At 41.7% G+C, this 27375-nt stretch overlaps 1 protein-coding gene across 1 annotated transcript in view; it reads right to left on the reverse strand.

Moving 5' to 3' along the window:
- The window catches only part of SETBP1 (SET binding protein 1), a 425952-nt gene that overhangs the window by 26814 nt on the left and 371763 nt on the right, over nucleotides 1–27375 (reverse strand). The window contains exon 5 of the mRNA XM_004380894.1: nucleotides 8421–8591. Within this exon, the coding sequence (XP_004380951.1) occupies nucleotides 8421–8591 (171 nt within the window). The remainder of the gene's footprint in view (nucleotides 1–8420; nucleotides 8592–27375) is intronic.

The following is a 27375-nucleotide window of genomic DNA, read 5'->3' on the forward strand; positions in this document are numbered from 1 at the left end:
GGCACTGATGTGGGAATAAAGGTAAATCATTGCCTCTCAACCCTAATGAATATAATGCTAGAGTCTGTGTTTTCATGCATGGATGGTTTTGTGCAGGAACCATTTGTCCTTCAATGCATTTTGACCAATATATAATGATTACCTATATTTGTCCACCTCAGGGCAAGGTAATGGGGATATAAAGCTGAATAAGTTCTGAAAAGAGAGGAGCAGACAGTCTAGGTGGAACACAAGCATGATACAGACACTGTACTAAATGCAGGGATTGATGACCAATGGGTGTAATGGTCATGGATCAGTGACCAGTGGGCCCACAGGGTGCCACGGAGGCACAGAGGAACTGGTATCCAGTTTAGCTGTGAGGTGGTTTTCCAAGTGGGTGTCAGGTAAAGCTTCTCAAAGTTGAAGGCACCTATGCTGAGTTTTGAAGAATAATCATGAATTAGGCAGCCAAAAAGTGTGGGCAAAGGAGAGAACCATTCCATGGGCGGAAACAGGTAATAACAATAACAGCAGCAGCAACACCACCCATTTGCCAAACTCTTATTATATGCCAGGCACTCTGCTAAGAGTTTCACAAGGATTATCTCATGTATTCCTCACCACAATCCTCCACACAAAGTGATATCCTTTTCCTCATTTTATTTATAGTTGTGAACACTGACGTCCGAGATCACCCAGCTGGTAAATTCAGCACTGAAATTTGAATGCAGGCAATCTGATGCAAGAACATATGAGTTCAACTAGAACATTGCAAGACCCAGGTGTGGTGTTATGAAAAATGGCCCAAAACTTGGAAACAAAGCAAATAGAAGCCTGCATGCTCTTTCCGTGTCTCACTGGCACATTGTTTCACAGGCCTGTTATTATCAAGGATTCTTAATTATCTAGGGGAATGTATCCTTGTTGAATCCACTATCCACTACTGATTGAAGGCCCAGACTCTGCCAAGTTACATGTTAACTTGTAACTTGTAGATTTTTGCCCAGTAAAGATGCAGAAGATAATGGTTTTATTGCCCATTAGGGCAATAAAATAAGCAAGCAATTTTAGCCAACATTCTTTCTCCAATGCCTACATTCCTATAATCCCCTGTTCCTCTAATCTCCTTTGAATTTGCTTTACTGCCATGCTAGCTTCCTTGTTGAAGAGTTGAATGGATCTTAGGCATGAGTTTTTAACTTTTTGAAAATTGTATTCCAACAGTGCACAGCCCAAAGGAGTTTGGTGCTGGTTGAAATTTCCATGGAGATGTGGCAGGAGCAGAAGGCAGGGACCAGATTCTGGAGAGTTCTGTGTTTCTCTGGGATGTTCATAGCTTTGGCTATAGGAATGGCTCAGGTGGATGTACAGATTAAAACACACAAAAGCTTATTCCCTTTTGGGTGAAAATAAAACAAAAATTTTGGAAGTTTTTCTGAAGGCCTTGGGGTATGAGGGAGTCTTCAGAGAAGCACAGCAGCTTCAACCCTGCTGGGTTTTTTGGTGGCTCACAGTACAGAGAAAAAAATGAACCAAACCTGTTGCCATCAATTCAATTCCAACTCATGACGACCCTGTGTGTTACAGAGTAGAACTGCGCTCCATAGGGTTTTCTTGACTGTAATCCTTATGGAAGCAGATTGCCAAGCCTTTCTTCCACAGTGCCACGGGGTGGGCTTAAACCATCAACCTTTAGGTTAATACCAAAAAAAAAAAAAAAAATCCAAAAACCAAACCAGATGTCGTTGAGTCGACTCCGACTCATAGCGACCCTATAGAACAGAGTGGAACTGCTCCATTGGGTTTCCAAGAAGTGGCTGGTGGATTCGAACTGCCGACCTTTTGGTTAGCAGCCGAGCTCTTAACCACTGTGCCACCAGGACTTAATCCTTCCTACTTTTTAGAAAAACGTATCCATAGAAGTTGTAGTATTAACTCCCTAGAGCCAACCTGTTTGTACCACTCAAGGGCTCTAGCGTCCAGGGGAGAGGGCTTTTCATGAGCTTGTCACATTCGATACAGCTCTCGAGGCAAACCCAGAGTCGTTTTGTGCTGCTTCAACTGGGCCTATGGGTAGCACTTTTCAAACAACTTGAATGATTTGTTTTTTACAAAAAGCTTTACTTTTCAATGATCTTTTCTGAAAGTTTTCTACTGTATATTTTAAGTGATTAGTCAGGCGCTGTAGGAATTTATTTTACAGTCTGAAGATATATTTAATTTGTATACTTATTGCTCTTGGATGTTCCAAATCCTATTACCTTGCACATTTGCTCTATTTTGGCTCTTTTGAAAGACAAGACTTTTGGCTGAACGGACCTGTTATTTTGGATAGAAATTTCAGCTCATGATTCCACACAGGACGAAAAGCAAGTAAAATAAACAATCCTATAATTCTTAAATTCCTGTTGGCTGATTTTTGCACCTGAATTTTATTTCGTTATTCTGGGCTCCACCTCACTGGTGGCAGTTGGTTAAGAGAAAAATCAAGGATCCTAGAATTTCAGAGCTAGAGGCAGTTTTCATGATTATTTTGTTTCAGCTACTAGCATTTGGATTTGATTCTAGATGCATTAGAACTAAGAATTTCATTTGTAAAGGTAATTATGATTTCAAGCTTAAGGTTTTGTATCTTGATTACAGGTATCAACCACTTCTGCTTGGGTTGGTAGTTTGATTAATAACTAAAGGGGTTACCTAATACCAGTCCCTACCATAAGAAGTAAAATGTTTAAAAATTAAATAGAGTTGTATCATTTAAATATTTTCACCTATTCAAGGGCTCTGGTAGCTTTAAACAAGGAAGACTGTATATTTGAGAGAATAATGGATTACCCTTGATACGAAACAGATGCAAACTATGAACCGTGCTCACTCTGCTTGCCCCTGTTATCTGTAACTGGGCTGTACCTTGAGTAGTTGAGATTTGGTGATACTATCCTCGTCCCGTGTTTTTCTTTTTTGTCTCCTTGGATTTAAGATGAGAGACTATCTGTGTGTGTTTATGTTTTTGTTTGTGTATGTGTATGAGAGAGAAAGAGAGAGAGAGAGAGAGAGATTACGTGTACAAGAAGGAAAAGCCTGCTTCTCTTTCCATCATTCCTAGTTTAGACTTTTAGGTGTATATCCATAGGGATTTTGGCTTCTTGATGTTTTACTAAGTTCTTACCAGAATTTGGAATCTGCTTGTTAATATGTTGTTGTTGTTAGCTACCCCTGAGTTGGCCCTTAACTCTCAGTGACCCTAGGTACAACAGAACAAAATGCTGCCCAGTCCTGCACCATCCCCATGACTGGTTGTGGATCTACTCGTTTTGGTTCATACACTAATTTTGGATAATTTCTGGGAGTAGATCCCCAGGCCTTTCTTCTTAGTCCATCTTGGTCTGGAAGCTCCTCTGAAACCTGTTCAGCATCATAGCATCATGCAAGCCTCCACTAACAGATGGGTCGTAGCTACACATGAGGTGCTTCTGCCAAGAACTGAACCCAGGTCTCCCACACGGAGATGAGGATTCTACCACTGAAGCATCATTGTCTCCTGTTAATACAGTCTCATTTTCAATACAAGGAGGGTGTCAGGGAATAGTTCAGTAGTAAAATCATAAATTCTTCACATATTGCATGACCTCCCTGAGAAGTTGTTCAATAAGTAGAAGATCAGAAAAATTAGCCTGACTTATTCAGGTATGGATTATCTGATATGGTTATTAAATCATTACTGGGCTTGTGTAATAGACGTTGTTTCAAATTATGCATCACTTTGAACAAACTTTATTGAAGCTTTTACTCCATTAGCCTTAATCACTCACAATAATTATGCAGTGCTCCCTGGAATCAGACCTCCTTTGCTGTACCAGGGGACTCAATGGATCAATAACTATTGAGCAGTTTGATCACAGAGGTTGACCTGTTTGAGCACCGGTGGCAGCCACTGCCATCCCTCCCTCCTAGGAGTTCACGGCTGACATGTTCTTAGTCCTGCCACCCTCTTTCCATAGCTCCTCTCCTGCCCCTGTCTACAAATCAATAATTTCATAGTCAACATCCCTCTCAGACTCTGAGAAGCTAAAAAATTGCCTTAAACAACAAGAAATTTGAGGCCCCTTGTACATACACAAGGAGACCTAGCGGCACAGTGGTTAAGCGCTCGGCTGTTAACCAAAAGGTGGCAATTCAAACCCACCAGCAGCTCCACAGGAGAAAAGACCTGGCAATCTGTTTCCGTGAAGATTTTTGCCTAGGAAACTGTATGGGGTAGTTCTACGCTGTCCTATAAGATCACTATGGGTCGGAATTGACTCAATGGCAAGAGATTTGGTTTGTACATACACACACACACACACATACTCTTGAGCTATAAAAGACATATTTTTAAATCTTTGACCCACATTCATTTCTCCCACATTGCAATGTGTATAAAACAAAGAGGAAAATGTTCCTTAAAAAAATTTTTTTTTTTTCACCTAAGATCACCTGTTTAAAAACGTATTGCTAAGACTGATTAATTATTTGGCAAGTATTTACCGAAAGTCTACAATGTGTCTCTCAAATTGTTTTCCATTTGATTGTTTAAGTGGTTCCAGGACTGAGCTGATTTCGCTCAGACGTCTCTCACCATGTTTAGTACTGTATAAGCACACAACTACTGCCTTTGACTCATTCATTTCACTCAGTGATTAGTTATCGAGCATCTTCTATACTATGTGTCAGGATCTGTACTAGGCACTTTAGCATCCATTTTTTTTAAATGAAAGGACATTCTAATTAATTGAGCTATTGGAGTTTCTTTTTATCTCAATAAGTGATTTCTTAAGTTAACTTTGCTTTATAAGCCACTTAGGAGCCCTCGTGGTACAGTGGTTAAAGCCCTTGGCTGCTAACTGAAAGGTTGGTAGATCGAACCCACCAGAGGCTCTGTGGGAGAAAGATGTGACAGTCTGCTTCTGTAAAGATCACAGCCTTGGAAACTCTATGGGGCAGTTCTACTCTGCCCTATAGGGTTGCTATGATCAGAATAGAGTCGACAGCGGTGGTTTGATTTTGTTTTTTTATAAGCCACTTAGCTTTACTTTTCTTTTTCCCCTGCAGTTGTCTGGGTCATTAAACCATCCTATAGAAAGGATGACCTACTGGAAAATAAGCTGGCCAGAAGTAATTGTAAATTGCCTCGCTTACAGTGAAAGATGAAGAAAAGGATCTAAAGAAAACAAAAACCAAGTGAGTTGTCTCATCAGAAATGTATGTGACTACTGCCTAAGCAGCCAATTAAATGAAATCAAACCCAGAAACTATTTATTAACTACCTCCTATACAACCAGAATGCTCCTTGGAGGTGAGAATGGTGAGACTTTGGCTCACCATTTGGACATGTCATCAGGAAAGATCAATTGCTAGAAAAGGACATCATGTTTGGTAAAGAAGAGGGCCAACAAAACTGGGAAACCCTCAATAAAATGAATTGACCCAATAGCTACAACAATGGACTCAAACATATCAACAATCATGAAGATGGCACAGGACCGGACAATGTTTCGTTCTGTTATATGTAAGGTTACTGTGAGTCGAGTCCACTCAGTGGTAACTAACAACAACAGTACGCGCTCGGCTTTGGTTAAAGTTACCCACCCCATCAAATTAAGAGTTTCACACACTCTGTTCTCCAACAGGAGTAAGAGTCCATGGCTAGGGAGAATGAAATCTGCCTTTGCTTACATTGGCCTAGGATAGAAGTGAAATTCCACTGGAAATCAGGCAGTAAATCAGGAAATTTGGGTTCCAATCCAATTGTGTGACCTCAGACAAATCATTTAATCTCAGGAGGTGTCAGTTTCTTCACATGTGAAGCAAGAGTGTTGGAAACAAGCCCAGAGTGTGAGTTCCGAACTCTCTCAGGTTTGTGGGAAGCCGTTTATCTTTGGGAAGTGGAACCTCGAGAAAGTCTGGCTTCCAGCACCTGGGGTAGATCTCTGGGCTGTTTCTTTTCCCGAAAGTTCTGTTCAGCAGCCTGAGACCCGGAAATGGACCAAAGCTGTGAAATTCTCATGAGGGTCTCACTTCATACTGCCAAAAAACAAACAGTCCATTCCTGCATCCTGAAACAGAAGAGTTTTTGGCTCTGCTCTGATTACCAGAGAGGCTGGTTTAAAAGTTTAATACCCACCTGTTTCTATTGCCTGCTTGGCATATTCGTAAATTATTAACTGAGTGCAATAGAGGAAGGAAGCCCATATACGCATGTGAGCCAAAGAACGAGCTCTCTCACACTGAACGGAAAGAGTGCAGGGAAGGAAAATTGGGGACCACCTGTCTTTTGCCCCTGGGAAATATCTGTGCTTGGCAACCAAAGGCAGAAACACACAGGCTAATTTCTAAATACATAAAGGGAGGTCTCCAGTGCTTAACCGACAAGGTCGAATAAGCAATAATCTGGGTGTGTAGTACAGATCACGGCCTGCATCTTTCACTGCAGCCGAATGATGTCTTCCCTGAGTCCCATTCCAGGACTCTGCCCACACTGCCCTCTCTGCCTGGAATGCTCTCCCACAAAGATGCTACCACTCCACAAATCTCGGGGCAGTTTCTTCCACTGACTTCTGTGACTGCCCTTCCTCTAGCCTCCTGTTATACTGGTGCCATTTTACCTGGCATTTCCAACAAAAACTTTCATTTTGCTCCTAGTATATGAAAGTCGTGAAGACTCATTATGAAATTTGAGAGACAAACCCATTCTCTCAGAGCAAGATTTTCCAAACTGCCTGAGAGAACACCATTTCCAAGAGCTGTTAAGAGGGATTCCTAGAAAAATGACCTTTGGGGCCAAAGAAGATTGTGAAATTCTACCTGTCCCCCTCTTGGAGCCTCACAGTACACACTGGTCAATTAAAGGCTCTGAAAATTCCTGCAGGAAGGAAGCAAGTTTAATACCATTCTTGACACTTAACAACAAAAACATTTTTTCCCACAAAGCATCTATTAATATTTTGTTGAAAACAATTTGAAAAGTATCATTCTAAATATTTCTTTCTGTTACATCAATAGGGCTCAATTTTCTGATTACCAGTGATTTCCATGATGGAGGCAGGCAAATAGACAGGTTGAGTTCTCTGCTCAAAGCAACCTGCTGAATTAGAAGATGAGTTTGGACTGAATATCAGTAATGAGTCTCTTCTTGAGCCTCCAACCATAACAGGCACTTCTAAATGCTGCAGTATGCTTAACATTTACTAATGCGTTAATTCAACAAATGTTTAAGGAACATGCCATCATTCTGTGTGCGGGGAAGATAACAAGAAACTAGACCATGGACTCTGCCTTTGAGGTACATACAATTTTGTTATAGGGGAGAAGTTGAAGAGAAGATATTTCTCAATGTAGTTTACGAGCAGGTGGTAAATGAGTGGTAAAGACACTGGATATTATAGGGGCTCAGAGAAGCTGTGACTGGCTGGGCTTGAAGATCTGTAGAATGTGAATCAGAATTGAATAAGGCTGTTGCCAAGGACAAGCATTAAGCCAAGTCTGAGGTCTGCCTTCCTGGTGGCAGGGGAGCTTAGCAAAGTGGAGTTTGGTATAGAGGCTGGTGGGAGATAGTGTGGGGAGTAGAGGAGGACAGAGGTGGAAGGGCCACATGCAGAGAACCTGGGGTGGCTGAATAAGGAGTTCATAGTTTATTGACCACCAGAGAGGCGTCTGGTGACTATTGAGGCTTTTATGAATCATGGGGATGGGGGAATGAAGAAAGACCTCAGGGAAACTCAGTCTCCCAAGTCTGGTCAGCAAGGGAGGTAGTGAGCCACAGTGGTTGAGAGCATGGGCTTTGGACTTGAGTTGGGATCCTGACTGACCACAGCATCCTGGGTCAGGGCTGTTACCTCTTAGCTTCCTCTTCTGAAAATGAGGATAAAAGTATTTATTTCACAGAGTTCTGTTAAGAGTTCTACGAGATTACACACGTAAGGCCCTTGATGCAGAGATTAGTAATAAGCAAGGCTAGATAAAAAGTAATTACTACTGTTACTATTTAATTGTTACTCACTGGACCAGTATTAGAATGATCTCTAAAGCTTAATCAAAGTCCCCTTGCCTCCAGGTTCCCAGATGAACTCTTTCCTCTCTCAGACTTCCTACAACCTTGAAAAATACAGTGCTGAACTACCTCACATGCTTTGGATTGACACAATCGCCACAACAATGGACTCAAATATACCAATGATCATGAAGACGGCACAGGACAGGGCAACATTTCGTTCTGTTACACATCAGGTTGCCGTGAGTAAAAGCCAGCTTGATGGCAACAAACAACGACAAAAGCCCAGTGTCTACAGAAGGTTAGTTAAGCAGAGAACTCTCACGTGTATTAGGTAGAACATTCTCAGCGGGCCTTCTCCGTACCCACCTTCACAGGGGAGAACCCAAAACATTTGAAAAGTGCTCACCTGCGTCTGAAGTTGCTGCAGATGCAGCCAGGAGAGATAACACTGGGGTCGGTGGAATCGCAACACTGTCAACCGCAGCTGGCTTCTTCCTGGTCATCATGGTGGACACTGAGACCTCGTTCTTACTGTGCGCTGGGGTCTGGTCTGCTTTTAAGTGGGGACTTGGCATCCCTACAAAACAACAACCCCAAAGCCTTCAGTTACTTGAAAGAACAGGAAGTCAAACAATATAAAACCTGAAAGTGATCTGAGGAGATAGTTAAACGACTTGACCTCCTTCTGGTATAATGAAAATGAAATTTTAGAATGTTCAAAGCAAAAAAAAAAAAAAAAAAAAGCAGCACAACTGGTTTTGGTTTTGTGATTCAGGTGAGGAGTGACAATGTTCCTGGATGGTTGCCTGGAAGAAGGGGCTGGGCCTGATGAAGCAAGAGAACCCGTCAGCCACACCTTGGCCTTCAGAGGGTCCGAGAGCCCATCTTTACAGAGGCTGCATTGTGTGTGGCATGAAGGGGGTGCAGGGTGGAGGAGGATCAGCCCCACATAAGGCTCCTACCCCATGAGGCTTCTCATCTCACTCAGCTGGGAAGACAACAGTAAGTGAGCAGTAAGAACTAGGCAACAAGTAAGTGCTGGCTTGTGTGTTATCCATCCTACATGCTCAGGTAGCCTAAGAATGTGGACATTAACATGAAAGAAGTGAGGGAAGGCTTTGAGGAGCTCCAGCTGGAACAGCAGTGAGGCTGAGGGAAAGGTACTCTTGGAGGTGAGAAGATCATAAACTAAGCCATGGATGGAGAATGAACATGATCCAGGCAAGACACCAGCCTGCTGGAGGTGGGAGGGCCACTGTGGGGACGGATGGGTGTGCGGTAACAATCGCTAGACCAAGTGAGGGCTGATTTGAGGGCCTCTGGGAGTCTGGTCATCAAATGCGTCCTAAGTCATGTCTTTAGGATGCTGAAAAGCCTAGGTAAACTCTTGTGAGGTGCCTCTGCAAGGGCCTGGAGATTTACTATATAACAAACTATAAGAGCTGTTCTGGAACCTTGCTTCCTTGGCTTGCATCCAGGCTCTGCCACTTTCCAGCTGTGTGATCATGAGCAAGTTACTTAACCTCTCCAAGTTTTCAGTTTCCTTAACTGTAAAAATGGGGCAGTGACGGTACTACTTCCTAGGGGTTGTTGTGAGCATCCAATGAGTCAGTACATGTAACGTGCTGAGAATAGTGTCTGGCACAGAGTCCCTGCTGTCTGTTTACCATTATTGCTATTCCTATCATTCCTGCTCTCATTATTAAAACCTGCTACTTCCTCTGGTCCAATGCAACCAGCAGTCAAAGGCTCAGTTGTCTCCCACTCACTAGACATGGCCAAGGACTCCTAGGCGCCTTCTACAAGCTCAACATCAAAAAGAAAAAAAAAAAAAAAAAAAAATGGCTCTCCATCTTATCCAAGCATAGGTCCAGAGGCTGAGGGTGTCTGAGTTCATGTCAAATGGCCATGTAGTAAGAGTTTCTTCATTTACTGGCTGCGTGCCATTGCGGGCGTAAGATAACAAAGGAGCAGCAACAACAGTAACACATTGGTACTATACTGCAGTAGTTCTTGAATTTTTTTTCCATTTCAACCAACCTGAATGGTAGTCCCCTCCTAGAGCAGCAGTCTCTCACCCCTACAGTGAGATTGGCTTCATTTGGGCCTCATGACAAACCTTTGAAACATACAGTGAAATAATATAGAAAATATTATTGTGTTCTCAGTTTTAAAGATGAACCCATTGCTGTTCTGTTGAGTCCGACTCATAAGCAACCCTATGAGGAGAATACATTTCTGAGAGATTTACAGAGAAGCAACTAAACTCACATGACTCTTAAGGTCTGAACTTGAAGTTCCCAAGTAGCCAGATGCTAAACCCAAGATCTTCTTCCTGGTCTGAATGGCTGTCCTCTAAAACCTGTCAACGCCCCCAGGCAGCTGACAGCATGTTTCACATTAGGACACAGAGGGCCTCGTATCTTTGTTATGCTAATGAGACAGTACTGGTGTAAGGTGTATCCTAAGTCAATTTTTTTTTGAGATATAAAAGAGATTCAACAAGCAATCAAGAGAAGCAGAGATGGTGGAAGATAGAGGCCAAGACACAAGGAACCAAGGATCAAGGACTTCCCCCAGAGCCGACAGAGAGAAAACCTTCCTCTGGAGAGGGCACCATGAATTCAGACTTCTAGCCTCCTAAACTACGAGAAAATAAATTTCTGTTTGTTAAAGCCATTCACTTGCGGTATTTCTGTTATAGTAGCACTAGATAACTAAGACACCAGCTAAGGAAGAAAGTCATGCTGACATTTTCATTTGCCTTTTCTAATATCTTCCTCCTACTTTCCACCATTTCCAAGGCAATGGTGGCTCAGTGCTAGAATTCTCACCTTCCATGCAGGAGACCTGGGCTCCATTCTTGACCAGTGGCCCTCAAGTGCAGTCATCACCTGTCTGTCAGTGGAGGCTTGTATGTTGCTATGATCCTGAACAGGTTTCAGCAGAGCTCCCAGACTAAGGCAGACTAGGAAGACATGCCCGTTGATCTACTTCCAAAAATCAGCCAATGAAAACCCTATGGATCACAACGGTCCCATCCCATGGTGCCTGGGTCTCCCATGAGTTGGGGATCAACTCAATGCCAGCTAACGACGACAACTCTCCATCCCAGTCTCTGAGACTTCAGCCTGAGATGCTGTGAATAACAATAGCAATTATACTCTTCGGTATTTTAAACTTCATTGCATTTTGAAGGTGGAGAAAGACAAACATTGAATTCCATGACAGAAAACAAGATTGTAAGGCATAACAATCAAGAAAATGCAGTGAACGTGTATAGTGTTCCTTCTTAGTAAAAAAACACAGGTATGCTAGTGATAGACAGGGTACAGGCATGTCATATATGTAAAATGCACTGAAAATCATCTGTAAAGAGACACAGCGGGTGTTCTGAGGAAGAAGAATACTGGAAAGCTTGGTGGTTTTTTTTCCTTGATATTTTTTTTTAAACCACAAACATGTATTAAGCCTTTTTATTTTTTTGTTAGTCAAGACTGCTCTGAGTCATAGTGACCCGATGTATAACAGAACAAAACATTGCCCAATCCTGTGCATTCTTCATGATTGTTGCTATGTTTGAGTCCATTGCTTTGGCCACTGTGTCCATCATCTCCACTGAGGGCCTCCTTTGCCTTCGCTGACCTTCCGTTTTACCAACCATGATGTTCTTTTTTATTAAAGATTGGTCTTTCCTGATGATGTGTACGAAGCAAATAAGCTGAAGTCTTGTCATCCTTGCTTTTAAAGAGCACTCTGGTTGTATTTCTTCTAAGACTGATTTGTTCATTCTTCTGGCAGTCCACAGTATACTCAATATTCTTTGCCAATTACATTGGGAAAATAAGCATAGTTTGGAAAAAAATTCTAGAACTCCATCAGAGTATGGGCATTGGGGCAGACTGACTGATGGGCTTTAATGATTGGCTGCTAACCAATCTGGTAACAGGGACAGTGGGCATGAGTCTGAGGGAAATTCCCCATTTGGGTTCTCTGCTGCTCCACAGCAGTATCCTTGTCAAGTAGTTGTAGGCAAACTTTCTCTAACACACCCCTGAAACTCTAAGCTGTCAGAATAAGAGCTCCTTTGGAAAAACTCACTGATCCAATATCTCTGTACCTGTGGACACAGGTTGGGCAGGTAGAGCTTAGCTTAAATTATGGCATGCTGAGGGAATGAAGGCCATAAACAGGATTAGTAGGCAGATATTTAACACTCACTTGGGAATAAATTGATTTCTAGTCATTTTAGTTGTACCCATTTTCATGCAAATGTTCAGAATCCAAATTAGTCTCAGTCCACATCATTTCTTTAAAGTTGATCCGATCATATCTCTATCAGGCATACTTTGCTACTCATGTGTTTATGTTACAGAAAAGTAATAAAATGGCACTTAAAACACCCTATAATTCAGATTGTCACTATTTAGTTGTCTCAAAAACCCTGGGCAATTTAGGATTTTCTAGATTATAATATTGCTTGCTAGTTGTCATGCAATGAATTTGAAAATAAATTGAAAAAAAAAAAAGGCTCTGACTTTTTCTGATATATTCTTGGGTTTTGAGAGGATTACAGAAACAATCCTAGAAATAATACACATGGGCAAGAATAATAGATAAGCTTTAAGCAAATGTTAATCTAATAGCACTTGCAATCCACAATATTTCTCCAAGAGCAAAGGTCTCCAGACTGCAAATGGGTGTCCTGTCCTTGGAAGAGAGCGTGGGGCAGGCTAGCCATTGGAAGTCTTCACTTCCCTTCATTCCAAGTAGTGGCTGATGCCCTATGGAGAGGTACTCAAACGACCAGAGGAACTTTGAACAGCTCAGAATCAAGTCCTCAGGAGTGGGTGGTAAGGGTGGACTGGTGGGACATTTAGAAAGTTTCCTCCTAGCAAAAGTCTGGCTTCCCTCTCCCCACAGGAGGGAGCTTTTTGAAGCTGGAAGTTGATCAGAAAGAAACCCAGATATCATCTGCTAGGGTGGCTTTGAACCAGGAAGAGATCACTGTCTCATATTCAGAAAGCAGACTATATGAACAGCATGCTTGATATGTGTTCTGAGCATCCCCAAACCCCAACACAGGACAAATTGCACTAAGGTTTGCATATTTGGAGGCCAGTACATTTTTAAAGGAGGAAATAACAATGCTAATAACTTGTAGATCCAACATCTGTTCATAATTAAGACAGAGCCAAGAGGAAATAAAAAAGTTCAGCCTATATAAAAACATTCTGCTGTAACCTGTTGACCTCTATTGATAAATTAAAAAAAGAGAAGAAAAAAAAGAAAAGTCTTTGAAACTGTGTTGTAGCCTGCTGAGGGACAGTCACTCATTTTTCGAAGGTAATTTCTCATAGGCCACTTATCCCCTCAAACCTCCACCTGCACACCGTGTTTGCATTAGGGACTTGATTTATGGATTCCTAACCCTCCGATGCAGAAGCTGACTTCCTGTTGCTGTGGTTATTGGAGCTTAGTTCAAGGTTAAACGACTCCCAAATCAAAATCAGTGGCAGGCACTGCATCGCATCTAGCAGCCAGGTTATTGACTGCCACAGGATGCGAAAAGGTCAGAGACCAAAGCACTGTTTACTGCCTTAAGGGTGAGTCAATAGCTTCAATATTTTGATTCTGTTTCTTCCAAAGTAGTAGTTGCTGCTCAATTACCTCTTCCCTAGGTTGCTCAAGGTTACAGGGGTCACGGAGGAAAAGCTAGGTCCATGGTGGCAGACCTTCCCAGGATCCCTTTAATGAGCTCTCTGACCTTGGATAATAACAACCAGCCTCATCTTAGAGTAATTTGTTTGTGGCTTTATGGTTTATAAAGTTAACAGTTATCTACTTTATCTCATTTGTCTCTAAGGGGAAACAACAACAACAAAACACAAAAAACCCTTTCTGGGATAGTTACTACTTACTCCCCTTTTCTAGAGAAGAGATGAAGGCTCAGAGACGTCATATAACTCATCTGAAATCACACAGTTGTTAAGAAGTGGTATGATCTAGATACTTGGTTGTGCTCTTATTTTGCACAGTTTCATTAAAACAGAGGGGCTTATGGAACTGATGAAATCATCACCAAGAGGTCGTATGTTATTCATTTTGTAACACCCACCACAGAGAATAACATATCTGGCAGGTAGTATGTGATTAATAAAGACTTCTTGAATATTTTAATAAATTTTCTAATGCTAAGACTTACAAATGTAGATGTTTCCTGGTGACAAAGCCTACACTGGCAGTGGGAGGGGCAGACACCACTACGGTGAGGATGTGGTTCCCTTCAGTCATCACCACGGCCCCCTTTACATTGCAGAATGCAGGGTTTGGTATGGACTGGGAGGCACGTTATATTGGGCAGTCAGTAGTTTTGAATTTTGCAAAGAGCACTGACATGCATTATGTTTTTTGCCCCTTGCAGCATCCCTATGGATAACAAGAGGCAGATGGAGAAGCTCTCAATTCACAAATAAGGAAGCTGATGCCCAGAAGACCAAGGGATTGGCCTAAACTCCCATATCACGTGTTTGGAAGAAGTGGTGCTGAAATCCATGTCTCTTGACTCAACTTGGTGTTATCTCCTTCTCCATAAAACACTGACTTTTGGGCACACCATTAAATGACACAAGTTTTCACTGAAAACTTGATAATAATTCCCTTTCTAATATACTGGTTGTCTATTCAGATCCTTCCATTGCTCTTTTTTTCTGTTTTGTAAATCAACTTCACTCATGGCAATAAGAAGTGAACCAAGTAATAGATACCCTTAGGATGAAGGAAATAATATTTATCTGTGCCAAAGTCAATAAAATATTTATTTTTGTTGCATTTTCTTATTCATTAATTCAACAAACATTTACTGAGCATCTACCACACCAGGCATTTGGGCACTGGTCAAACAAAGTTCCTGTTTTCTGAGGATTATATTCTAATAATCTCTGTATAGCATAATAATACTGTTACTCTTTACAAGGTCATTGAAAGATCATAATGTGCTTTTTTAGTCATCAAAAACCAGAATCTCTGCTACTTATAAGGTATCTCTGGGTGAGTTAGAAAAAGGTGTCCTCTCGAGGTGGACTGCCAAAAAGAATGAACAAATCAGCCTTAGAAGAAATACAAACAAGATTTTCCTTAGAAGTGAGAATCAAGAGACTTTAACTTACTTACTTTGGACATATCATCAGGAAAGACCAATCACTAGAAAAAGACATAATGCTTGGTAAAGTAGCCTGCCTGCCCGCCCGCTGAAAACCAGGGGAACTTTCAATGAGATGGACTGAGACAATAGTGCAATAATGGACTCAAACATACCAAGGATCATGAAGATAGAACAGGACCAGACAAAGTTTCATTCTGTTATACATAAGGTTGCCATGAGTGAGAGCCGACTTGATGGCAACTAACAACAACAACAGGGTGGATACAGCCCCATGAATACACAGCTTAGCTAACAGAGGGCACCATTGTATAAATCAGAAATAGGCATAGCTTGCTATGTGCACAAGCATCCCCATGGCTCATGGCTTGGTGAGAGAAGCAGACTAGATTTCAGCCCCACTCCGGTCTTGAGCCAGGTGCACTTGGACAGTGACCTACCTGCTCAGTTATACGTGGTAGTTCCATTAACATGCGTTTTTTGTGTCAAATAAAGTTTACTTCTTCCTGGGACTTTGAAAAACAACGTTCAGGCAAGGTCACTCTGAAGCAGACTACTATTCAGTTAGGCTAGAATCAATCATTTTGAAATCAACAATTATTTGATGAGCGTTGACCAGAAAAACTTAGAAGACGTGATCTCTGTCTTCATAGGGATGGTTTAGATATGGCGAATGGACTAATATATAAACACTTACAAAGCTGTAAACCAAACAAGATAAGAAGCCAAATGAGCCCTCCATGAATTAGAAGGAAAATGAGACCTCAGTGGGATCACAGGTGGCTTTCGTATTCTTCGTGTGTTAATTCAACATTGATTTAGAACCTGTATATTCCAGGTACCGTTAGGCCCTGGGAGCACGAACCCTCTCTGAATGGGGCCAACCATGCCCTCAGAAAGACAGACACAGGTACAAAAATCCCAGTCTTAAAAGATGGGTCAGATTCAATAACTAGAAATGGAGGGAGGGCCTTCTGAGGCTGGGGAAAGGCAGAAATAACAAGTCTTCCTGGTGCATCTAAGAGAGGAGTGCTTTGAATGAGCCATAAAAGACAAATACTGGGAGATATGTTTGGAAATTAAACTCAGATGTCTTCTTCAGGTAGAGTTAGTACCTCTTTCCCATGTACGGTTTTATCATCCTGGACACACTCTGCTAGACAACTTATTTCTCGTTCTGTAACTATATGTTCATTTCTCTGCCAATTCTTCCAGACAACTGTGAGATCCTAGAGATCAGGAACCAGGTCTCATTTTCTTTTGGTTACCCAGCACTTAGCCTGATAGACATTAGGTACTCAAAAATGTTGGGAGGATGGATGGAAAATAGAGCATACACCTACCATTCTAGGACCAAACCTTCTGCAACAGTCATCCTAACTGCTTTAGCCCACACCCTTTCCTCTATTCTAAAACTCCTATTTTAGTAGTATAGAGTACAGGTGAAGAGTATATTCTCAGGAGTAAGACTGCTTGCTTTACTAGCTGTGTTAACTTTGGGCAAGTAATATGAACCCTCTGTACCTCCATTCCCTTATCTGTAAAATGAGTTTGTTGTTAGGATCAAAAGAGTTTATATGTTGTGGCAGGCAAAATATAATGCCTTTCCTCTCAGAGATGTCCATCTCCTAATCCCTCAATCTTGTGAATGTTACATTACATGGCAAAGAGAGATTAAGGTTGCAGATGCAATTAAGATAGCTGATTTTAATAGACGGAGAATATTATGGATTATCCAGATGGGCCCAATATAATCACGAGGGTCCTTACAAGTGGAAGAGGGAGGCAGAAGAGGAGAGTCAGATACAGATATGATGAGAGTCAGAGAGATGCTATGTTGCTGGCTTTGAAAATGGAGGAAGGGACCACAAGCCAAGGAATGCAGGCAACCTCTAGAAGATGGAAAAGGCAAGAAGATGAATTCTGCTCTAGAGCTTCCAGAAGCAATGCAGAACTACTGACACCTTTATTTTAGTCCAGTAAGACCTGTGTAAGACTTCTGATCTCCAGAACTTTAAGATAATTAAGTTAATGGTAATTTGTTACAGCAGCAATAGGAAACTAACACATATGTAAAACACTTATTATGGTACCTAGCTATGTAAACACTCAATTGTGTTAACCATTATTATTATTTCAAAGTACTATATTGTCTTAGTACTAATTGTCTGATTTTTAACTTACTTCATATGTTCAAGTGCCTGTGTGTCTCCTATAAGATTTTTAAATTCCTTAGGAGGCAGAGACTTTCTATTTTTTCTTGTATCTTCCTAGCATAAGGCTGATACAAAGAAATGACTCAATGCATTCTTACAGTTAATAAATTATACCAGAGAGAAACAATTTGTTTATATGAAAGTTAATAGAATGGAGTTGTGAGACACTGGGTTGTTGCAGGCTCTGCCTCACACTTGTCTGGGTGAGCCTGGACAAGACTTGTAATCTAACCCTGCTTCAGTTTCCTCCTGGTCAGAATCTATTCTAGCTATACTAGCCTCTGATTCTAAGCGTTCTAGGTTTTGTAGAAACCACTAAAACATTTCACTAGTTGTTATTCTCAATTCAGAAGTGCAGACATGGCTGAGAAGATTACGTTTTTGTCCATTAGAACCTCACTGAGATTTACATTAAAGTTTTTTATTCTAGGCAATAAATACTGTATTTTTACTCAAATAACGTGCGCCTTCTCATTTGTTTGCCAACCGTGTCCTTCCCCCGTGAGGTATTTTCTTAAGTGCTGCTATGCCAATTTTTTTTTTTTAACATGTTGCTGTGAAAACATGAGCATAGCATATTTACAAAAACACCTCTCAGGGAGGGTGTGGTTAGCAAACACGTAGAAGGCATGCATTATCTGCATAAAAAAAGGTACTAATGATGCAGAAATAAGTCTCTCCTGATTTTATGGTGGAAAGGTCATGCCAGCCTAAAGCTGTTTCCTAGAAATGCCCAATGATTTAATCCAGAATGGAGATATACCACATATCAAAACGGCAAAGAGGAGACACCCCAAGTCAGAGGTTTATAATCTTCCTGCATCTGAGATATCTTTGAGAATCCTAATTAAAACATCAGATCCTCTTATCTGGGGAGGAAAAAAAGTAAATATATGTGTGTATGTGTGTGTGTGTGTGTGTGTACATGCATGTATGCATGCGCATGTATATACAGTGCAACCTGTGAGAGCTGGAATTTGATGGGACTGCCTTGTCTTTCTGGGTCTTGCAAATTTTCTGCCTTCGACAGGGTACAGTCTTAACCACTTTTCTATCGCTCTCTATTAGTGGAAAATATTTGAGTTTTCCTTCTCTGATAGGTTTCCATCTTATATAGGTTCGAACTTGCACAGGTTTTACTGTATATGTTTGGTGTGTGTGTGTGTACACTCACAAACAACACATTTTGTTTATAGCTTAAAGTTCATAGATACTATTAAGCCTTTTGATATAGATCTGATTTAGAACCCTTGCAGGCCTAACTGGATTCCTATACATACAGACACACATACATACCCCTCACAGAAGGACAAAGGGGAGACAGGCAAAACCAAAGGGGAATGCTGATGTAACTGCACTTATGCTGAAAAAAAATCCAGAGACAATAGAGCAGTAACTGCTTTATGGAAAATATAACAAAGGAATTTTCAAAAGGTATTAGCAAGGGAAGAAGCAAAGCATAGGTGCAATAAAAACATAAATTAGTAATACAATGCACAAAATGTACTCTTGTTACAATCTTGATGATCAGCTGGGTTAAGAACTTCTATTCTAATGTACATAAATCATGTTACAGACCATTAATGAACACAAAGTAGTTTCAGCAAAGTAAAATCAAGGCAGTACAGAGTTGGAAGGGACTCTAGTCCACTCCCTCCTAGACAACTGAGACCCAGAACAGGGGTGTGACTTGTTTTGCCTAGTGTCACACAGAAAGAGGGTGGCAGAATCATCACTGACTCTGGCCACACCCTTGAATAGTTCCAGGCCAGCACGTAGACTTTGGGCCACAGGGGTTACATTCTATGACTTCATAGAACCAGTCTTCTTGCTTCCTGGTGCATGCTTGTTATTCTATACTCCCAGGGTGGCTTAGAAACAGATCAAGCCAAATACAGCAGATGAGGTCCAAGCTATAGGACCATTGTCTCTGGAAGATTCTTTCCCAGATTCTTCCTAATGTAAAGGGCTTAGTAGTCAATGCCAGTCAATGTAAGCATCTTTTGTAGTGTCTTGTTTTTTTCACATCTCTAGAGCACATAAGCTGCATAGCACATCTGCATGGTAATACAGATCTCCATGCTAACTGGGTCACCTTATTTGCATTTTGATTACTGCTTATTTAGAAGCCACGTTGAGAAAAAGCTTGATATCAGGAGCTTAAGAGCATGTGTGTATATAAATATGTGTATAAATAGATAAATGCATATTTACTGGTTTGTGAAAGATCAGTCAAATACGTATTCTTCTCTGATGGACATATCTGTAGAAGTCTGGCCATCTGTGGATGCTGGGCTTATAAATGTGGACATGGGATCTAATTATTCTTCTCAGTGCTGCTGTATCACCCACTGTATCTTGCTAGAGAAATCAATTTAACATATATTCCCCTTGTTAAATAGTCAAACTCTTCAGGTATGGGAAAGCTGCATGGTTTTAATAGCTTTAGTGCAAATCTTTTCTTCAAATCACCTACTTTGCGCCACTATTTGAATTCATCCCATAGAATGCAAACACCTTGTGAATGCCTGGGAGCACACACGTAGAGACATAGAATGCGTGCTTGGCAAGCTCTATCTACTCTTTGCAATAGAAGAGAGAAAAAAGAAAATCATAGAAACTCAGACCCATCATTAGATAGATCTCCTAATCTTTATCTCTAGTAGTTCAGTCAGACGAGCTAATACCATGATGATGGCTTTGAAATCTCTTAGGAATTGGATGAAGAGAAGCGATAGTGATGAACTCCCAGCTAATAAACACAGAGTGCTTATTTCGGCAGAATGATCAATTTCTAGATGTCCTGAGGCTTGTCTGATACAGTTGATTTACTCATCCTCGCTTACCTCACTAATAAAGCCAACGTCCACCATCAGATTACAGAGGTGCACGGGATTTCTTAAAGGGGCAGGAGAAAAGCCAAGGGAACATTCATCACATCCCTACCCCCTTGCAGTCCTTGGAACCCCAGCTGCCTTCCTCGGCTGATCCTCTCCACTCAATAGACTTTGGGCGAGTACAGTAACACAGACAATTAATTTGTTATCTTGTTAGTGGAAATTTAAAGCAATGATCTAAAAGAACTCTTACATATTGTGATAAACTTTAGTGCCTCCGGGCGGCTCCCTTCGCATTGCGCTCATTTCACATCTCATCCATTATGTAAATGAGATTTGGAAATAGTTGAGTTTCACTAATGTAGCTCAACTCTGATGGATTGGAGAGTCAGTCCTACTGAAACTAATGAGGTTAAATGCATCTCCACATTTTTTTCCACTTGGTTGATTTCTGCAAGCCCCTGTTCAAGGAATGTGATGCAATGAATTTTTTAAAAACCGTCTTCTAAGGTAATTTCACTGTTGCCAGACCCCAAAGTGGTCCACAGTAAGTTTGGTTTGGATGATGCCTGTATTGGCTCCAACCACCACATGGTGCACAAATGAAATAATGGACAACATGCCATTGTATTGGGTGTCCATCACCATGAGCACTGCTAATGTGATTTAAGATAAAAGAAAATTAGTTTAATAGTTAATGGGTCTGAGAAGGTCTCTCAGCCATCCAGAGAAGAGTGGGGAGAAATGTCCAGAGGAGAAAAACAGGGATAAAAAGGACTTAGTGGGACTTGAGATGGAAGAAGGAGACTTAGCCATTGGGGTGGTTTGAAACTGGCAAAGAGACTATTATGTTTGATTCAAAGATTCACAAGGAGTCATTTCAGCTACTGAGGGGCTAGTCTTGAGATGGGGATAAATACTCATATGGCAGACTTAGGCAAAGGAGCCTTGGTGGCACAAATAGTTAAGTGCTTGGCTGCTAACCGAAAGGTTGGCCATTTGAACCCACCCAGCAGATCTGCAGGAGAAAGAAAACCCTATGGGGCAGTTCTTCTCTGTCACATAGGGTTGCTAAGTTGGAATTGACTCAATGGCACCCAACAACAACAAGATTTAGGCATTCCTGGATTTCACTGGGAAGGTCAAGTAATGGGAGTTTCAACGACCACAGACAAAATGCATTAAAACAGTGATAAGCATTTCAGGAGAAGCACCTCAGTCTGCTCAGGGTCTTGAAGCCAAGGAGGTGAAGATGAGAACTTAGTGTAGAATTAAAAAATCTGTGAAATGAGTCTTTATTTTAAAAACAGGATTTGAACAAACCAAACCAAAACATTTCCATCTAGTTGATTCTGACTCATGGCGACCCCACGTGTGTCAGAGTAGAACTGTGCTCCTTGTTTTCAATGGCAGATTTTTCCAAAGTAGATTACCAAGCATTTCATTCAAGGTGCCACTGGGTGGGCTTGAACTGGCAACCTTTCAGTTAGCAGCTGAGGACGTTGACTGTTTACACCACCTAGGGACTCCAGGGTTTGAATGCAGGAAAATAAAGCAAAGACATGGGGACAGAAGCATTCTGTAAGAGAGAATCTGAATCCAAGTGTGTTAGCCACTTATTGGTAAACAGAACACTTAAACAAAAGGAACTTTAAACTGGTAGATAAAGCTGTGACCCTGAAGCCAGATGGCCCTTGGTTTAAGTCTCAGCCCTGTCACTTACTAGGTATTTGACCTTGGGCAAGTTATTTAACCTCTGACAGTTTCAGTTTACTTATTTCACTTTTAAAGGTTAATAAACCACTTACCTTAGAGAGCTATCATAGGGAGTAAATGATATTGTGCCTGTCAGATGCTTAGCACAGTGACTGGCACAGAGAATGTACTCAGAACAGGTAAGCCAGGAACAAGAACTTCAGATATTTAAAAGGTAATTAGGATGGAGGCTAGAAGATGCCGGACTAAAGGGCTGGCAATTTGGAGGAAAGGTTGTTGGCCAAGTAGTTGGTCCATCTCTGCCATTCAACTGAACGCCAACTCTGTTAAAGCTAGGACCCCCGTGAGCAAACTTTTGTAAACCCCTAAATATTCATCTTGATACCATGCTCTCAATCAATTGTTGGTGGTTGACGATAAGGAAGCACTTTTATTCATGCATCGATTTATTCAGCAAAGTTTCAGTGCCTACTGTGAACACAGCTACTCCAGGCCCTTTGGGGCCCTTAAAGTGTAAGAAACAGCCCAGTCTTTGGGTAGCTGAACATCTAGTTGAAGAAACAAGATGCAGGAACAAGAAATTTAAATAAAAATAACAATCTCCCATGAGCTGAAAAGACCACCCGCGTTACCTTCCATTGCATCTGGGACCAGGCTAGAGATTTACTGGGGAGATTTTATATTCTAGAACAATTGTTAAAAATACAATTTAGTTGCTGTATAACTCAGATACAAACATAAATTATTGACTTGGTTGATTAAGAAATCAGAATTTATGTTAATATAGATACTATAATAAAAGTAACAAGGTAACCAATATGGTACTTTTTATGGAAAAGCAGCATGTCAAATCGGTTACAAGTGTGAGCTCTGAGCCCACACTCCCTGTGTTCAAATCACAGCTCTACAAGCTGCTAGTTGTCTGAATCTGAGCAAGTTTTTTAAAACTATCTGAGCCCTGGTGATGTAGTTGTTAAGAGCTTGGCTGCTAACCAGAATGTCAGCAGTTCAAATCCACCAGCTGCTCCTTTGAAACCCTATGGGGCAGTTCTAACTCTGTCCTATAGGGGCGCTATGAGTTGGGATCGACTCGACGGCAACGGGTTTAACTGGTTGTGCTTCAGTTGTTTTATCACTGATGGGATTAACAATAGTACCTATCAACCTGTCTGTCAGTTTGTTATACTGGGATGGCTTGTGTGTTACTGTGATGCTGGAAGCTATGCCACCAGTATTTCAAATACCAGCGGGGACACCCATGGCGTACAGGTTTCAGCAGAGCTTCTAGACTCAGACAAGGCTAGAAAGAAAAGCCTAGCAATGTACTTCCAAATATTAGCCGATGAAAATCCTACAGATCACAACAGAACACTGTCTGACTTGCTTGCTTTGGACACATCATGAGGAGAAGTCCATTGCCGGAGGACATCATGTTTGGTGAAACAGACAGCCAGCGAGGGTGAGGGAGACCCTTGGTGAGACTGACTGGTGCAACAGCTGCAATGATGAACCTGAACATGCCAGTGACTGGGAGGATGATGCAGGACTGGGCAATGTTTCGTTCTGTTGTACATAAGGTCTCCATGAGTCAGAGTTGACTCAAAGGCAACTGTCATGGATTGAACTGTGTCCCCCAAAAATATCTGTCAACTTGGCTGGGCCATGATTCCCAGTACCGTGTAACTGGCCATCACTTTGTTATCTGATGTGATCTTCTTATGTGTTGTAAATCCTATCTCTATGATGTTAATAAGGTGGGATAGGCAGCAGTTATGTTAATGAGGCAGGACTCAATCTACAAGATTGGATTGTGTCTTGAGCCTATCTCTTCTGGGATAAAAAAAAGAGAGAAGCAAGCAGAGAGACAGGGTGACCTATACCACCTTGAAAGGAGTGCCAGGAGCAGAATGCGTCCTTTGGACCCGGGGTTGCTGTGTGGAGAAGCTCCTAGTCCAGGGGAAGACTAATGACAAGAACTTGCCTCCAGAGCTGACAGACAAAGCCGTCCCCTGGAGCTGATGCCCTGAATTTGGACTTCTAGCCTACTAGACTGTGAGAGAATAAACTTGTTAAAACTATCCACTTGTGGTATTTCTGTTACTGCAGCACTAGATGACTAAGTCAGTAATTAACTAACTAATGAATGAAGGAATGAACGAACAAGTGAACTAACTATCCCTCAGGCTTAAATGTGGAGATACAAAGATAAATCTCCATTCTCAAAGTGCCAGAAGCAATCGTAAATATGAATTGTAGTACTCTGTGATTGGGACAATGGGGTCAGGTACAAGAGTCATGGCAGGGAATGACTGACTTCCCTGCTAGGTCAGGGAGGACTTCAGTGAGTTGACATTTTACTTGGGTCTTGATCAGTTAGGAGCATTGGAGGAAAAAGGCATAAATTCCAGGAAGAAAGAACAGCAGGTACAAAGGCATGAGGCATAAAATAGAATGACATGTCTGGGGAAAGGCAAGGAGTTTGGTGTGGCTAGAGTATAGGTTCCCAGGGTAGGCGGGTGAAATGTAGCAGGAAAGGGGGTCTGGAGTCAGGCTGGGAATGGTGCTGCAGCTGTGGGTCCTGGAGAGTCAGGAAACATTTCTGATTTCAGAAAGACAAACTCCCTCCCATAGAGAAGAGGTGGCTTGCTTTCTAGGTGTACAGGCTAGAAGAGAAGGGACACAAACAGCTCCCGGTGAGTTTCTGGGAAGATGGCCAACAGAAGACAAAACACAAAACCCTCTACCGTCCAGTCTATTCTGACTCATAGCGACCCTAAAGGACAGAGTAGAATTGCCCCATAGGGTTTCCAAGGAGTGGCTGGTGGATTCAAACTGCCAACCTTTTCGTTAGCAGCCAAGCTCTTAACGACTGTGCCACCAGCGCTCCAACAAAAGACAAAGATTTTTAAATCAAAGATAGAAATTGAACCTCTGATACCAAATGGTTAACAACAGGGTGCCCTGTTGTTGTGAGGTGGCATCAAGTTGATTTTAATCCATAGCAACCCCATGTGACAGAGCAGAACTGCCCCATGGAGTTTTCTACACTATAATCTTTATGGTAACACAGCGCCAGGTCTTTCTCCTATGGAGCTACTGAATGGATTCTAACCACCAACCTTTTGGCTAGCGGCCAACCACTTAACCATTTCACTACCAGGTCTCCTTCGAGGGTCCCCGACTGGACACAATTCCTACTTTCCTTCCTTTCCTCTGTTTCCTTTTCCCTCCCTCCACATTTGTTGGGCACATTTGGCTTTCCCTGTGGGGAAAACGCTGATGAGTAAGTTATGGCTGGCTCCTTCCCTGACGATACCTAAAGCCATGTTCAAATCATATTTTTGCAAATCAAATCTCATTCTGTTCATTAGGACCAACAGCTCACCATCCAGAGAAAGCTTGAGGTAAGGCTTTTAGAAAGTTAAACTATGTTTTCAAGAAGATTAGTTCCCACCTAATGTATGTGTGGAGCTCTGGTGGTGCAGTGGCTAAGAGCTATGGCTGCTAACGAGAAGGTCGGCAGTTTGAATCCACCAGCCGCTCTTTGGAAACCCTGTGGGGCAGTTCTACTCTGTTCTATAGGGTCACTATAAGTTGGAATTGACTCGACGGCAGTAGGTTTTTATGGATAAATGTATGTGTTCTACAAGTGTGGATATCTGTATATTTGCACTGGGATTTTTAATTTTTCTTCCTGTCTTCCTGGAATTAGTATTTGATACAGATTTTAAAGGCTTCATTCCCCAGACAAAAATCTCTATTGAGGCTCAATTCCTGATTACTAAAAAAGCTTTGAACACAGAAAAGAAAATGGGAGATTTGGGGAGAGGAGACGAAACAACTGAACAATGTCTGGGACTGGACATGTCATTGGTATGTAAGAGAACAAGTATGCCTGGTGACCGTTTAACCAGCACAGCAGAGGTGGGAGGCAAAGCTGTAAAGACCACTCTGGGGAAGGTGTGCTAGTTCCAAAAGAAACAAGTGTAGCAAAGCTTTAAACCATAGCATCCTAACAACTGGTTAACAAGTAGTCAAGATAGTTATTATTTACTACACAGGCCCCAAACTAAGTTGTTTTACTAAATTCAAATTTCATGCCTTGTTTAATTTGTAAATTGAAGTCAGTGTAGCAAGTTACCACTGGATTGATAATCCTGGAAATAGTCATGTATTTATTCATATATCCATTTATTCATTCAACAAACATCTATTGAGTATCTATAATGAATAAGGAACTGGGGCAGACGTTGGTAAAAATGCCATCGCTGTACAACATACACGTTGGGCAGTGATGATTATCACTCTAATTAAAGAGAAGCCATCCAAACGGAAGAAACAGGAAGAGTGAACACTGGGATCAGTTCGGCACAGAAATATCCCACCATTTATGGATGGATATACAATACAGAATGAGTGGAGTTACAATGAAGTGGCTGGAACTATTTTGTGCATTGGGCTGGAGCACCTCTGTATAGGAGCAACTTCATGTGGTCATTGCATGGTGTGCGGTCATGAAAGGAAGCTGCAGGGTGGGGGACAGAGGTCCAGGAGATGGGATTCCAGGCTCATTGATATTTTTAGCTCTATGACATTGGGCATGTCACTTCTCTTTTTCCCTGCAATTCTTCACAGTCTCTAATTCCTTCTGATTCTGTTTCTTGGGCAGATAGAAGGGTGTCCTGCGATCTTAAATAGGAAGGAAATCACCTGCCCATGGAGACAGCTGAGGAAAATTCTGGGAACCAGGTGAAGGAAGCACTTTTATTTTGGTGAAGCCAACAGAGATCTCACTTCTATCAGATATACCAAGTCAAACGTAATAGTTACTGGGCACGAAAAGGTCTGGAAAACTCAGCCAGGTCCAGACTCATCTGGGCCTTTCTATTATGTCTCCCTTCCACAGGGCTGAGGGAGCCTCACATAACAATGCTCAGGAGGTCAGGACTTGGAACTGCCTGACAGGAGAAGCCACTTCCTAAGGAAGTCTTTTTGGTGACTTTAGGACAGAATAACTATTCTTGGTTGAAGACCAATCCATCAAATGTGTTATCACATTTAATCTAAACCTCCCCACAACACTTTACATACGAAGAAAATGAGGTTCAGAGAAGTTGAGAAACACACTCAGGGTCACACACTGTTAGCAGGAACGTGAACTCAAGTCTCTCTGCTAGATTCCAGACCTTGTGCGTTCTATCAAATAACCCTCCTTCCTCATGACTATTAGAAGAACATATTGACCCTTTGTTGTTGTTGTTAGGGGCCATCAAGACAGTTCGGACCCATAGATTGACCCTTTAAAATCCAGAAAAGTGGCAGAACAAGAGATGTTGCTTATACATGGCCTTTAGGGGGAAAAAAAAAAGTTGCTGTCAAGTTGACTCTGACTCATGGTGACCCCGTATGTGTCAGAGTAGAACTGTGCTC

The sequence above is a fragment of the Trichechus manatus genome, unplaced genomic scaffold (genome assembly GCF_000243295.1).
Source record: "Trichechus manatus latirostris isolate Lorelei unplaced genomic scaffold, TriManLat1.0 scaffold00078, whole genome shotgun sequence".
Taxonomy (NCBI): Eukaryota; Metazoa; Chordata; class Mammalia; order Sirenia; family Trichechidae; genus Trichechus; species Trichechus manatus.